This window comes from Calonectris borealis, chromosome 27, assembly GCF_964195595.1.
Source record: "Calonectris borealis chromosome 27, bCalBor7.hap1.2, whole genome shotgun sequence".
NCBI lineage: Eukaryota > Metazoa > Chordata > Aves > Procellariiformes > Procellariidae > Calonectris > Calonectris borealis.
In genome coordinates, this window is record NC_134338.1 from 1,937,863 (window position 1) to 1,953,072 (window position 15,210).

The following is a 15,210-nucleotide window of genomic DNA, read 5'->3' on the forward strand; positions in this document are numbered from 1 at the left end:
CAATTACCGGGTTAAGTATGCCCCCTTCCCTCTTTAAATGTCATCCCTCAGGATGAACAAACTCTTCTGTTTACCTTTAATAAGCTTAATTTTTGCTAGGCTCATCAGGGAAGGAAGGAGTCTTAAAACACTGGTACAGGAAAATCTCACTTCTAAAGTGCTGTCCCTATGCTGAAGTAACATTTCTCCCACTGAAACAAACTATTTTCACAGCTTGATCAGTTTATCAGCTGAAGTTAAATGTTGGCTACTCTTGCCATGAGTAGGAGGAGCATTAGAGCAGGAAGAATTACTCTTTACTAGAGTCACTAAATCCTTCTTAAATTATTTACTTATTAAATTACTTTTAATCCATTAATCTCAAAGAGGTCATGGGAGCAGGAAGAGAGGATGTTTGAAGAACATTAAATATGATACATTCAATTGCACATAAAACAGTGCATAGCAAGTCAAAATAGCTGCCAGGTGGATAAAAATTAGATTTCTGCAGTCAAAATTGCTGAATTTAACTCCTGCATGCAAATAGCTATCAACCCCTTTATAAAACTTCAGTGCATGAACTCTCAAGAACGAAGAACTCTCAAAGTACTTCAACGCATACATTTACACACACATACACATAAAAAACACAAAATAATCTAAGTGTCTGGGAATCCATCATGACAACAAAGAGGGTCCCTTCCCCAGCATATTTACAATCTAATATACTTGTCCATTTGATCAGTTTAATACTACTTTGCATTTTATAGAGCAAAGAATATCAAGGCACTTTAAACATTAAGGAGGAGGACTTTCAAAGGAGCATGCAAATTGCTCTGTGCACTTGTGCAATCACAGGCCCTTGTTTATGCACCCAAGGACTGCTTCCTTCATGCCCGATATAGAGAGACAGAGACCAAACTGAATTCCTCAACCTTTTCAAGTCCTGCAAGCCCCCCTCAAAAAATTCAAACTCACCCAAGAACTTTTACTTAAAAATTAGAAGCCACTGAAAGAAAAGATTGAGTATTTTCCACGGGGCAACAGCAGTCAACTAGATTTGAACGTCAGATTTATAGCCTCTTAAAAGAAAGGCTGTTACTTTTATGGCTCTTAGAGAAAACAGCTGAATTTAATAGCTACACCAGGGGTGTTCCAATTATGTGCTTTACTTCTGCTGCATTACAGCAATTTTAAGAACAAAATTGCAGCCTGTGAGATAGAACCAGATAAAGTTACCTGCTGGGAAAGGTTTGGTGCTGGGGTGGTTGTATATAAAAAGTGAGATGACAAGCATACTTGCAGGACATTTTCAAACGGAGAAGAGTTGGAGTTATTCTGCAACCTCTCTCAGCAAGCAGGTAATGTGCTTGAACAACATACCAGATTTCCTTTTTACATATTCAGTGCTTACAGATGCTTGTATTAGAAGAAACTTGCATTAGAAGAGACTGCAAAGAGCACTTTTTAAGGAGCAGGGACATTAGAACAGAAACAGGCTAAACTGGATACATCTGTCAAATATCAACAGGGACTTCCATGGAACCTTTGAGGTCCAGACATTCCTGAAACTCTGAAAGGGTGTTCAAAAATCCTAATTTAGGTCTTCATACAAATTTTTCAGATGTTAAATCTCTTTATAATGAGCTAATCCACACTTTGAGAGGCTCAAAATCCAGCTGTGGCTCACACATAAGCACAATGCCACAGGGGCAGAGACGATCAGAACTGGAGATCCAGACATGTAACATTTTCATAATTCTGTAAGACAAAAATGGAGCTGTAATGTCATCATGATCAGAAAGGTGTTTTGTTCTCTCACAGGATGGAGAAGTCCAGGAGGATCTTGGTCAGCGTCCTCCTGTTTGTCCTGTCTGTGGAAATCTGCCTGGCTCAACACTGGTCTTACGGCCTGCAACCAGGAGGAAAAAGGAACGCCGAAAACCTGGTAGAATCATTTCAAGAGGTAGGTTCTAGACTGTAAAACCACCCTGTTGCTTTACCTAGGATCCCTTATCTGTAAAAGATGCAAGCAAAAAAGAGGTGACATAGGCTTTACTGTATGTGTATCTCTGCCTCTTTCCCCCCAAACATACATACATACACACACACACACATAGACACACACACACACTTTTTTGAAGTAGTAATTGGAAAGTAATCGGCATTAGGGCAAGATGACATTTGAGAGCCTTGCATAAAGAACAGTGCTGCCTATTGCAGACAGAGAGCTTGGGCAGCCTGCTCGAAAGGGGAGATGGAAATTTGAGTGCCAGGTTAAACCTCATTTCATCTTCTCCCTAAATTTCAGCCAGTATTCTGACGGGCTGAATGACAACATTCATCCACTTCACTGAGAATGTGGCAATGGGCAGCTGTCATGTGGTAACCGATTAGATGGCAAGCACTTAAATGACAAAGCAAATGTGAAAGGTTCTGTCCACCAGTGGTTTTCCCATCCTGATACTTCATGTATAGTTCCTCGTAACAGCAATTCTAACATCCTGATTTTAAGTTTGCTGTAGCACAAGCATAGCACCTGGGGAAGAGATTAATTCAAATTGTGCAGTGGAACAGTTTCATCTTCAGCTGTAACTAGTGTAGAGTTGCTTCAGCAGAAGAATCTCCCTTCATAAAGGCTGTATCCCTTCCCAATGCAGATTGCAAATGAAATGGAAAAATTAGGGGAAGTGCAGAAGACTGAATGCCCAGGCTCTTACCAGCATTCCAAGTTCAGTGATCTGAAGCAAGCCATGGTAAGTAACATGTTTTTTTCTTTTATTACTATGGGAAAATTAGGGGACCGGTCCAGGCTGGGAAAGTACATGGAGAGAAGAGAAAAAAGGTAGTGCAAAAGGAAGAGGCGGCACGTAAGTTTAGTTCACACGTGGCAATATGGCTCTGCCCTTATTACCTGCATCATTGTCAAGTACCTCAGAGCTACAGACCTAGGACAGGACTACATTATTCTTATGCTCCCGTTGTAGCAACGTCCTTACTCACAAATAAAGTCAAACACATTCTACCTTAATACAAATCTATGCAGCATTCACAGATGCTTAACTTCAAAGGCGCACTTTGCCAGCTGAAGGATCAAGCCATATGGAAGCTGCTGCTCCCAAGGTCCCTAGACTGGGAAATGTGTTTTCCATTAGATGCTCTAATGCAATGACAGCAGAGACTTCACATACAAAGTAACTGCCATAGAAAGAATACTCTCAAGCAAAAATGTGCTCTTTAATTAATATAGCAACACCTTGATCAGGCCAGATGGTCACCACTTTCTGGGATGTGTCTCTGAGCTGTCCTGAAAGCTGAAACACTCAATCTCTACTTCGTTTTTGAAGCCAAGACCAAAAGTTTCAAGTACACACTCTAGCCTTTCAGTGAGGAACCTGGCCTGAATAAAGGCTCCAACTCAGTAACAGTAACGCAGACAGGTCAGAGTCTGACTTCCATTGTATTTTCATGCAGAAACTACCTAAAATCCAGTATTTTTTTTAGGTTATCTTTAATCCTATTTGTGCTGAACATAAAATGGAATCTTTGTCCGTGACCCTGGCTTGCAATAGCACTATTTGCAGAATGAAGAGCCAGCAAGAGGAACTTAGTATGTTTAGACATATTTTACTGCAAGAGACTATGTTAGGCAGGAAAAGATACCGGAATAGTTACCAGGATAGTTGAAATGAGTCCTTGATACTTCTTGCTCACTGAGGCAAACCCGGCCTTTCTTTGCAGAGCTGAAGGCACCCCCTCTCCCCCAGTTAGATTCTTAGGTTTGCTCAGAAACTAGTGGTAATTTTGCACATAAATGTAAAAACCTCTAAGCCTCTGCATCAAACACGTAGTTTGCATGTCTTATTCCTGTAACATGGTCCGAACTATGTCGCCTTCTTATTTCTAGCTGCTTAATGACACTGAAAACAAATTAAACTTTTTCCAGATGCAGCTCTTCCAATGTAACACATTCCTGGAGTTGCTACAGGAATATTATGCAATGAAAGGGGAGGTGTCTGGAAACGGTCCACCCCATGGAAAAACTTTTCAAATTATCTTCATCATTTCCTGGAGAAGCTGGTAGTCAGCACAAACAAAAATACACCTAGTTAAGATACAAAAGAGAAAAACCCAACATATTCAGACAGCACATCTATCCAAAACACCTCAGGCTTTCAACTCGGGAGGCAACAACATAAATAAATATTCAAGTAGGAGACCAGATCCAGCAGGATGTGACACAGGAACGTGGTTTCCATTCGAGCAGTACTAAGGTACACAGAAAATGGTAACAGGGCAACTGTACCACTCCATAATGACCCTGTAACGCTTTTGCAAGCACAGCTTTCTTGTCTCTAGTATCTTGGCCAACTGCTTAAGCTTACAGAGACATTCTACATACTGACGCTTTGTGCAAGTTCATGCTTCTTGCCCTAAACTGCTGTCAAAGTGTAGTGTTCAACAGCTGTTGGGTTGCACTCCGAGAACTGCTGCAGTGGTGGACCCATTAACAGATGTGAAGTTGGTCATGCACTTTGGGATGAAAAGGGCCATTATAAGTGTCAGTTACATTATATTGTACGATCAGATCCATGGGCAGGTGGCAGAGAGATCATGTCGGGGCAGATTTATGTCATTTTAATCCTCCTTCCAATGGAGACCACAATATGAATATTTTAACATCTGACCAGGCTTTAAAATTCCACCATCAAAGTTATTTCTTTTCTTTAAAAAAGTATATGATGTGTGTTTACAGGAAAATCTGATCGAAGGAGAAGCTAGACGAAAGAAGATTTAAACCCACAAAGCCAAATGGAACAATGGACCCAGAATAAAATTTCAAAGCTATGTTAAAATCTATTCCTCTTCAAACGGCCTCTGCTTAGATTGCATTATGTGAATCAATACTCTGAAGTTGTATTTAAATAGTAGAAGATACTTGTTGTGTAGATTACTAGCTTATATGTACAAGAGGACACATTTTAGGCCAGAGGCAGGGACTCAGCAGCATAGGGTCTGCTTTGTGTCCTGCAACGGAAACTTGGAGGTGACAGCTTTTGTTTCACACGTACAGACAATGCCTGGATGAAGGCACTGTCTGATCTCACTATCTCCGGATAAAACTGTAATACAACTTTGTTAAAAATCAAGAATAAACTTACCATTGGAACGTAAGTCTACTCGCACTTCAGTAGTCCATGTATGAAAGACTTCCATATACTCTTTTTTTGCTGGTTCACTCATAAAAACTACATTTATTTTAAAAAGGTATTTACAAACTTTACAATAGTTAACGCATTTTAAAAAAACATGAAAATTTGTACATCTTGCTTTACAGACTTAGTGAATCATATGTCATTTACCCAGAGAGATGCAGACTCCCTTTCCAAAGCTTAGCTCCTACTCTTTCTTCAGAGCCAGTTTAAAAGCTGTATTTTTTGCTGATTCAATTGCAGAGGACTAAAAGAAAGTGAAAAAAAGAAGGTACTTGCAGTCTGCAGAGATGGGTTTTATAACTAAACCATCACATCCAGGATCTCAAAACACTCACAAAAACATGTTACACAACATCCATATTCTCCTGAATTCAAGACAAACATGTCCCAAGGTTTATCATGTTATTAAACCAGCAACACTGAAAAACTACATCAATTAATACCATGCATATTGGGGCTGAATTTCAGAGCTGCTGAGGACTTACACCTCTGTTTAAAAAATACAAGAACTGCTGACCATGCATGTGAAAAGCAAGTTCAAAGTATGCAGTCATGCACGTCCAGGGATTTCAATGACAGCCTTAAATCAGAACAGTCAGACCAATACAGCATGAAGGGATGCTTTTCACCTTTTGTTAAGCTCCTCTATACTCCTTTGTGTACTCTCTATAGTGCCCAGGCATACTGTCCTAAAGGTGCTTTAATGCTAATAGGAGCAGAATTAGGTGAATCTCGTGCACTTCTGAGGAGCCCCTCTCCTGCCATGCAATCAATGAAATCACATTATTTGTTTACTTTTTCTTTCTGATGCAGTCCTAGGAAAAGCTCACCCTGGTCCACTAGATAATCTCGTCTGCAACATTAATATAAGATAAAGAAGTTTTTAATTAAAAGAAAAAAATGAAAGAAGGTAGCAGTAATGGGTCAGGAATGTTTTCACTACAAAAAAAGATTACAGTTAAATTACAGACATCTTAAAATTATTATTTCCATTTACAATTATAAAAATAAATAAGGAGAGAAAATCTGAGCCATTATCACTACCAGTCTAACTCACTGTTAATCTGTGGAACATACACTGGGCTGCATAGTGTGAAGGTTATTAGATAGATGCAGGTTCTCAAAAACCACTGCTTATACATTACGGTATTTTCTGCCACTGCATATCACAGAGCTGTTCTCACTGGAATCGGTGTCCTTTCCTAATCCAATAATCCACTGAAATGGAAAGCTGTCCGTTTCTCTCTTCCCCTGGTGTGGATTAGAGCCTGTAACATTTTTAAAGGAATTTATCACAGCATGACAAATTTTAATTAAAAGCTCCAGAAAACAAGTGTTGAGCATATTTCTCCAAAGAAAAAAAAATCCTCTAAGACTTGAAATTTAACACTAGCTTTGAACAGCATGGCTATGAAATGGGATTAGATTTTGTCTTCTCTGCAGACTGGATATTTAACTTTGAGATTTGTTTTATTCAAAACTATGAACTGGGTAGAAACACTGCTGGTTGCTTTCATTTCTGGTATGCAGAGATGACATCATTACGGACTGTTCTCCTCCTCCCATTTTTAGCCCTCCGGTTTAAAAGACATTAGATGACATTTCCAAAAGCATCTAATTAACACGGAAAGATGATTCTCATTTTGAAAACTAAGTAGTGAGACCTTAAATTGTCTCTGAAAATTAAATCTCAGAACTTAAGTCAGGTAGGTACCGTAGCAAAGACTAGAACACTCAAAAAAATCAGGGGTCTGGTGGGATTTCTCCTAAGAGTGTGGGCACTTAATTCCACTTAATTAAAATCAGTCAGGCCCCATGCTTATTCACACACTTAAATGCCCAACTGCCTTTAAAAATCTGACACTTAGAAGACAATGTTTTTTTCTAAAACTGGCACTGTGCCTACAGAAGTTCCATCTTGTACCTCTAAGCAAACTATGCTGACTTGTATCAGCTCAGAACATAACTCTTCACATACAGTAATACATTTAAGAAAACTGAACTCCTGTTTGTGAATTAGTTTGCCAAAAGGCAAGAAGGAGAAGCGGGAAGAGTTTACAACACTTCAGACTCTAGAACAAAAATAACACTAAGAAAGAAAAAAATCCCCCAACCTTAAACCCCTTTTGGCATAGAAAATTTGCCAATGAAAATGCCCAAAATATCTCGGGAAGGGAAACCTCCTCACTCTGTACTCTTTCGGCATCAGCTGTTCCTCTCCTTCCAGTTAGAGTGATGCCCCAGCTACAACAGTCTCCAACTGGCCGGACAACAAAGGCAGCACGAAGAAAAGCCTGAACCGTGTGGACAGCACACCAAGATAAAGTTCAAGGAACCTGCCAGGTGAGACAGTGCAATTGCAAGGCAGAGCATACAGGAAGATATCATCTTCACTGCTTTTTAAGGAGCTGGCTCTATAGTAAAAGCCAAAGATCAAAATACAAACGAAAGGCCTGTTTCGGTCACCGCTCAAATGACACAAAGCACTGAAGCTTCCTAGACTGCTGCCAGCACTGGGACGGGTTACAGCCACCGCTCTCCTGACTCTCTAAGTGCCTTGGGCATCTTGCTAGCTCAGGTATGAGCACCTCGGATCAGCACACAGGAGAGACAGCAACTGTTCCTATTCCTAATGGCTGGCAGCTGCATGATCCAAGGAAGGAAAGGGGAGAGGATAATTAACCCCTTACATGCTAAGTACTCTGTTCATAAACCTAGTCTATAAAACCGCAAAAAAAGCAATCAGAACCAAGTCTCTTCAAGTCAAAGAGCATTATGTAAAGGGTCATTAAAGATCAGCTGAAAAATTCTTCCCAAGGTCAGACTTCCTCCCGTGAGGTTTTTTTGCATGGATTAGTTCCCTCCTCCAGGAAAAAAAACCTGCTGAATGTACAAGTTAAAGTTATTAAAGCAGATCAAACAGGTAGGGAAATAAGACTCAAAAAAGTCACTGGGAACCAAAATACCCAAACCTGATAGCTAGTTTGTTTACCCACGACAGACAAACCATCTGCTGGGATTCCAGCAAAGTCTCCTTTGTTTCCACTGACTTACCAAAAGATTTAAAAGCAAACCTGCTCTGAAAAGGAAATGCACCTAAGAACAAGGTAACAGGCAGATGCAGAATGGGGAAAGGCACCGAATTAACAATAGGTGGTGTTAATATGTACTTTTATACAATTCAGACCACATCCTGCTGTTCTGCCTAAAGCAAAATTCTCACCGAAGACAGAAAGTTCTTGTTCAAGTGAAGAGTTTCAGAGGGTCCTTTAGTTCATGTGTGCAGCAGAAGGAAGACAGTAGTTACAAGAGGAAGAAGCGGACAGAAAATGAAAGACAAGAAAGCCCTGTGGTTTTCAAGTCAAGCAGCCTCTATCTCCAGGAACATAATGTGGAGCTGACACATCCTACAATGCACCAGAGAGAGGGGGTGAACCATGGTCAAGTTGTCCAGAAAGGTTTCAAAGATTTCCCCTGAGAAGGCAACAGCCCAGAAGACAGTTGTATGTGTGCTATAGCAAACATGACTGAGGATGTATGTGATGTGACTGCAGTGCAACTTCCAAAGTGTTTCCAACCTGTTTTGTGATGTGAATCCGATATGACCCTTTGATGAAAGCAATCTGTTTTACAGAGCCATACAGGCAGCAAAGCAAATGCAGCTTCTGCAGGTTTCTTTAACTGGAGTCACACTGAAGCCAAAGGAATGTATAAGTACAAAAGAAAGGACTACTGCAGTTTGAACAAAAAAAAACCTTCATTTGTTTTTCCCCAAAACAGGCTTTGCTGAGAAAAGCTTTCATTAGGTTTACTGAACTTCAATTTTTCAGTAAGGTAATGAAACCCATTTAAGTCGTGGGAGCAGAATAATGGTGCAGTGGCCTGCAAAAAAACCCAACCCAACAGTATTTGCATTTACTACCATGAGCAACATCCTCAGCAGAGTTTTTAGTGTGTCTCCCCAACTTCTATCAGATAATCAGAAGCTTAATGACAGTTACAGTTAACAAACAAAATTATCTCCTGAAAGAGAGAGCCCATGACAGAATCTTCATCAATACTGATGATAAATAAACAGGCCACAAGCTGTAACCAAACAGCCAAAGTTTTGTATAGGTTCAGAAATAAAGTTGGATCCAAATTCCTCAGCTGGTCCCTCTTTATGATGAATTTTAAGAAACTTTGAACTTTCTAAAAAGTTTGAATCTGAACTTTGCAGGCAAATTCCCATGTTTCCTGTGTTCCATAGTGAAGGGGGAACAACAACGACAAGTGATTTTTTTTCCCTCCCCTGGAAAACATCAGTGAAAAATAACAGCCATGACAAAAGCTATGTTTATAAATAGGCCAGTCACACAGGCAGAACAGCACGGCAAAATATTCTGCCTGAATGTGACAAGAGAATAATTCTTACAAATCAAGAAACCCCCAAACTTCACTGGCTTTTCAGCTGCTGGGAATGTGGCACCAACAGCTAGCTGCAACTTTGGGGGGATATATAAAGAACGTTTCAATTATGTAGCTTGAAAAGAAAACAGTGAAGCTCTTCACAATGCTTTAGTTCTGAAACAGGCAGTTTAGGAAAGTCCTGCTCCACACAGCAAAAAAAGAGCTGCTGTAACTATCTTTGGAGTCATCTAGATCTTCTAAGAGTACAACAGAGTAGAAACAGACTTTGCAAGAGAATTTTAAACGGAATTGTCTTCTGGCTTAAGTGCTGCACAAAGTCCCTGTAAGCCTGGTGCAGAACAGCAAGTCCCCGCCTCAGGGTTGCAGCCCTTCTAACAGAGCTCAGAGACGAGTAACCCCGAAAGGTGTAAAATGGATCTGCCAACGTTAGGAGTATTAATCATAAATGGTGATGTCCTGGTTTTTACCAGCAAGCTTCCAGTGGCAGCTCAGGCACAGAGGAATGCTGTGTCTAAGGCCCATCTGGTCCATAAATAACAATGATATTTGTGTTGAATTTTTGGTCACTATGCAACTGTGAGGACAGGCTATTCTAACAGTGTGCAACAGCTGCCTTCTGCGTGGATCATGTGCATTTAAAAACATTAAAACCCAAGATCATGACATTTTTTCTCTATACAAATAGAAAGACTGATGCTGACATCCAGACAGAGCAGGGAATAAATAGCTAAAAGAAAAATTAAACAGATTATCCCATCCTCCAAGGAAAGAAAAGCTGCAGAGAGCCTGAGTAATCCAACCAACAGGGAAGTAGGTGGTTAATTGTCAAGTCTTTCACATGCATCCCAGATCTAAATGGCTCCTTAAAGTCTAGTGGCTGTTAAAAACCTAGATCAAGGGAGGCTATAAACCGAAGTGCAAGTACTGCCACAAATGGGTGCAGGGGGGGAAAAAAAAAAAAAGATGATGAGAATTATTTATATTTGTGTGAATTTGCCCAGCCAAAGTAAAGGTTACAGTAACTATCAGACTTTGCTTCTGAGGTCAGGATGTATAACTCGTTTTGCACACTCCATCCTCTCCAAGTTGCTGGTATCAACGCAGCTTCTACTCTTCTCACATATTCACAGGAGAGAAGCAACTTTTTACACCCCATTAAAAAGCACAAAGATGAAATATTGTGCCAAGTCCCAGATGCAAGCACAAACCAAGTAGGTAACATAATTCAGGGAAGAATATCAACTGCTCTGTAGTGTTAAAACCAGGATCAACAGTGAAATTATGACGAAGTACTGGTGAACCTAAACTCCCCATTGGGAGTGAGCAACTGCCACTACTCGGGCGGAGATGGTGTAAGTCAGAATGTCTGCACTTCATCTTAAATACATATGACGACTAGCAGAAAAAAAACTTATTCTGCTAACAATGCTCAGGTCTCTGCCTGCAATCAAGAATCTTAGGAGACTGCACATCATACACCGGCACCTGACATCTCAGGAGCCGACGTTTCACAACTTAGGAACGGCTGCGATCTGTTTCACTTCATGCAAATCAGGGCTTGGCTACACTACGGGGGCAGGAGAAGGGATCGGTGCACAAGTACAGCTGTAAAGATGTAATGAACTTATGTGAAAATACTGTAGGACACATCTCAGACTGGTGTGGCTTACCTTGTTTCAAACACTGGTGCAAATCACTACTGTGACAGATTTACGCTAGCAACGAGCTGCTGAAATTGCATCAGTGAAAAAACTCGGGACAGACAAGACTAAGACAGACAAGAATTCCAGTAGGGCGACTTCTCCTGCTCTGTGATTAGTGTCTCCGTACTGGAAAGGTAAACCAGAGGTTGGGAATACAGTCACAATAACAGTTCCTTTTGGTATTTCCCAAAGAAAACTCTAAGGGGAGTGAATGGAATGGCAGGCGAGATCACTAGTCTTTAGGGCCAGAGAGCCCCAGCATGTCAGTAAAAAAAAAGCAGCCATTCCAGGCGCCTGCCGTTACACCAGCAAGCGATGATCCTCACTGCAATCCTTGCTCTGAAGAGACAACGCTGGATTTTCTGGTTTTTGGGGGTGGAGGGGGAGGTTTGGCTTCACGTCTGCTGGGTAGTGGTGGAGCAACCTGAGAAGATAAAACAAAAACACACAAAAAAATAAACCATTACTGGCAAGTTAAGACATTTTGCTTTACCAAACAAGAAATGCAAAAGGTCCTGTACTACTTGATGTTTTTTTCAGGCCCAAATCTTTGAATTCAGCCTCTCAGTACTACATGCAATCGATGTCAGGGGCAAACAAGGACACATCCCCAGGAGGTAACAGAAGCAGGTACGTTTTAGTTGCTAGAATACGCTTTAGTCACAGATATACTTTAGTTGCTTCTGACCTGCAGCCTCACTTCAAGTCAGAGCCGTTTGTCCCTCTGTCCCACCTTCTGTTTATCAGTGAAATGGCAATAAACCCATTTCCCTCAAGGTTTCAAAATTCAACTGTTTTTATCTTGCTGGCTTGATGAGTTGCACAAAGTATGGAGCAAAAGGATGTAAAATGCTTCCAAATCAGAATGGTACAACTAATTCCATAAAATGGCGGCAAGCAAAGAGTTCTACTAAAGGAAGCCACAGCCTTCCTACGCAGCACAGGGGCTTGTAGGGCGTTTCTTGCTCTTGCAGGAAACTGCACTAGTGGGTCCTTTCAACTTGGCTCTCTGCTTGTTTACAGGGGCATCCTGTAAACAAATGAGATGCGAAGAGCCAAGTGAACAAGATGCTTGCATGGCTCACCACTTCCTTAGCCAAAACTGTCAAGATTTCAGGACTATTTTAACTGAAGGAGGACAAAGTCAACTTTACCACAACAACAAAGTAACAAAACCCTTCAGAAAATACTTTTACAATCTCTCTTTACAGCCCTTCAAATCCTTTTCATTTGGCTGCAAGCCAAGGTCAATGTTGCAAGCCAGAACATGTTAGTAATTAGTTTTCTTACAAGACTCAAGGGAAGGAGGCTCTTTTATTAATCCTCTTGAACCAGCGACTCCCATAGCACCCCTAGAGCTGGCGTATTTCCGCCATTCACGCCACCTACAGCAGCTACACTGCCCCTTTTCAGAAGCACAGTCAATTCTGACCGAAAGAAGGACGAAGCAGAAAACCTCCTATATTTATCCCATGCTTCAAGGCTTTATGCCAGTGTCATCTCTCTCTCTAACAGAATTAAGCGATCAGCTGTTTTGTTGTCTTCCTGTGTTGTCAGAGGTAATGTATTTTGTTAAGTGCGATCACTCTTTAAATTCTTTTTGGTCGAATTCCAGTTCATCTCACTAAGCTACTCCATAAATCCTCTCTGCAAATTGGACTGGGGGAGACATCCATCCCTTTCACAGTTACAAAAGGATGCTTTCTGTTGCTGCACATTGGTAAGCAATTACAGTCTCCTATCAAAAGCACCTACATTTCAGGGGCAGATGAAATGATTCTGACACAATGACCAGAGCATTTGCACGTAAAGTACCTGCAAGCCATTTGGAATCCCACAGGGCAAGAGAAACATTAGTGATACAGCGTAAAAAAAAGTGGCAATTTGATGTTCCAAGAAGGAAGCCAACTTCATGAAATTGAGAAAATTTGTTTACAGGGGCATACCTTGAAAAATTAGCTTCTTCTGAGCTGAGGACTCAAAAGGAGGTATTTATCACTTCTGAAAATGTGTGAAATTTTTTTTTCCCCTTCTTTTTCAGGACCAGATTACTGTGCTATTTTACATTGATCATGTTTTCGAAACTTTTTAATCATTGTTCTTGTTTGTTTTCAATATATTTTCCCACCCCCATACACAGTTTGCCTAACCAAGGACAACACAACTCCCACTTGAAAAAAGGGACTGCACTTGACAGCCTCCTCTTGAAGTAAAAAACCTTCTATTCTTTTGTGGTTTCAGGGAGTGAACCAGTAAAATGATTAGACAAGTTTCAAGTAGCACCACCCTAGAAGCAGCTTGGAAAATTCCACTGGTGTCTCTTTCTCAAAAGCTGTTTTCCAAAAAAATGTCAGCTCTCATTTCCTTACCTCCACAGAATTCCTCGGGTTGCTATTCTCATAGGGTTTGCTTTTGGGCGGGGGTGGGGGTGGGGTGCTCTGTAAGCTAGCAGTTGCCAATCCATCAGCTTGCAATGAGGGAAAACCTAGAAGCAACAATAATAAGAAAAGACATTAAAGTAGGCGGAAAAGGAATGGGAAATGAGATTGACCATGTAGAATTTTAAGGGAGAATAATTTAATATCTTGTGCTTTCTATCTGCTAACAAGCTAAACCTGAATGGCTATCTCCAAGTAGAGTCACGGTTATATCTCCCTTAAGTTCAAAATGCCCAGAAGAGTTCTGTCTTCATCAAATGAATCTAAGTTTATGTGAAAAATGCATGCCTGAGAGAACAGAAAATGGAATCCATTATCACATCTGCAATGTTCATTGGGGTTTCCTTTCAGCCTGGGCCTCAACCTGAGAATTCACTTTGATTTTAACTCCAGTTGATGGAGTAGATAAGTACCCAAACTTCAGAAGAATTCCTGGGAAGCTGTCCTGTTACTAATTGCAATTAAAACCACTTGCTAAGTAGAAGAGTGAAGTTTCACATTCCTTTCACAGATCTCTCTTCATATAGTGGTCCTGCATTTGTTTGTGTTTCTGGTTGTCTCCCCGCCCCGTCCCCCCACCCTGATATGTACTTTCTGGTTTTAATCCTCTCACAACAGTTTTATGCTAGTTTAGTTCGTTATCTACACTGAATTCTGAATTTATATCCACATAAGAGGGAGGACAGTCAGGTCCTACATATGAAGTTCTGTTCCTTTAAAAAAAGAGCAGTACAATGAGAAATGCAACAGCAAGCAAGGAAGTTGTCAGTGGTGACACTACAGTTGTATTTTTACCTTAGCCATATTTCTGTGTTGCTTCAGAATTAACTTACTGACCAGAGCTTACTGGATATGCAAGGAAGATAACTGTGCAAATTATTCATTTTGCTAATTCTTCAAGATAAATTCCTTCTCTTCCAGGTGTAACATTTATTAGCTGAGTTTCCAAGCTGCAGAGCAACTGCAGAGGGACCTGGACAGGCTGGATCGATGGGCCGAGGCCAATGCATGAGGTTCAACAAGGCCAAGTGCCGGGTCTGCACTTCGGCCACAACAACCCCAGCAATGCTGCAGGCTTGGGGAAGAGTGGCTGGAAAGTGCCCGGAGGAAAAGGACCTGGGGTGTTGGTCGACAGCTGAACACAAGCCGGCCGTGTGCCCAGGTGGCCAAGAAGGCCAACGGCATCCTGGCCTGTATCAGAAATAGTGTGGCCAGCAGGAGCAGGGAGGTGACCGTGCCCCTGTACTGGGCACTGGTGAGGCCGCACCTCGAATCCTGTGTTCAGTTCTGGGCCCCTCACTCCCAAAAGGACATGGAGGTGCTGGAGCGTGTCCAGAGGAGGGCAACGGAGCTGGTGAAGGGCCTGGAGCACAAGTCTGATGGGGAGCGGCTGAGGGAACTGGGGGTGTTCAGCCTGGAGAAGAGGAGGCTGAGGGGAGACCTCATCACGCTCTACAACTACCT

The 15,210-nt window shown here is 41.3% G+C and overlaps 2 protein-coding genes across 2 annotated transcripts in view; one reads left to right on the plus strand and one right to left on the minus strand.

The window, feature by feature from the left end:
• Positions 1-1,762: 1,762 nt before the first annotated feature.
• Positions 1,763-4,993, plus strand: GNRH1 (gonadotropin releasing hormone 1). Its single transcript, XM_075175034.1, has 3 exons — positions 1,763-1,945; positions 2,640-2,735; positions 4,736-4,993. Exons 1-3 carry the CDS (start codon positions 1,805-1,807, stop codon positions 4,775-4,777), a joined length of 279 nt encoding a protein of 92 aa, XP_075031135.1. The 5' UTR covers positions 1,763-1,804; the 3' UTR covers positions 4,778-4,993.
• A 1,122-nt stretch (positions 4,994-6,115) lies between these two features.
• Positions 6,116-15,210, minus strand: part of DOCK5 (dedicator of cytokinesis 5) — a 69,330-nt gene continuing 60,235 nt past the window's right edge. The window contains exons 50-51 of the mRNA XM_075174625.1: positions 13,678-13,793; positions 6,116-11,732 (exon numbers count right to left, since the gene is read on the minus strand). Of these exons, the coding sequence (XP_075030726.1) occupies positions 11,631-11,732; positions 13,678-13,793 (218 nt within the window). The 3' untranslated portion in view covers positions 6,116-11,630. The remainder of the gene's footprint in view (positions 11,733-13,677; positions 13,794-15,210) is intronic.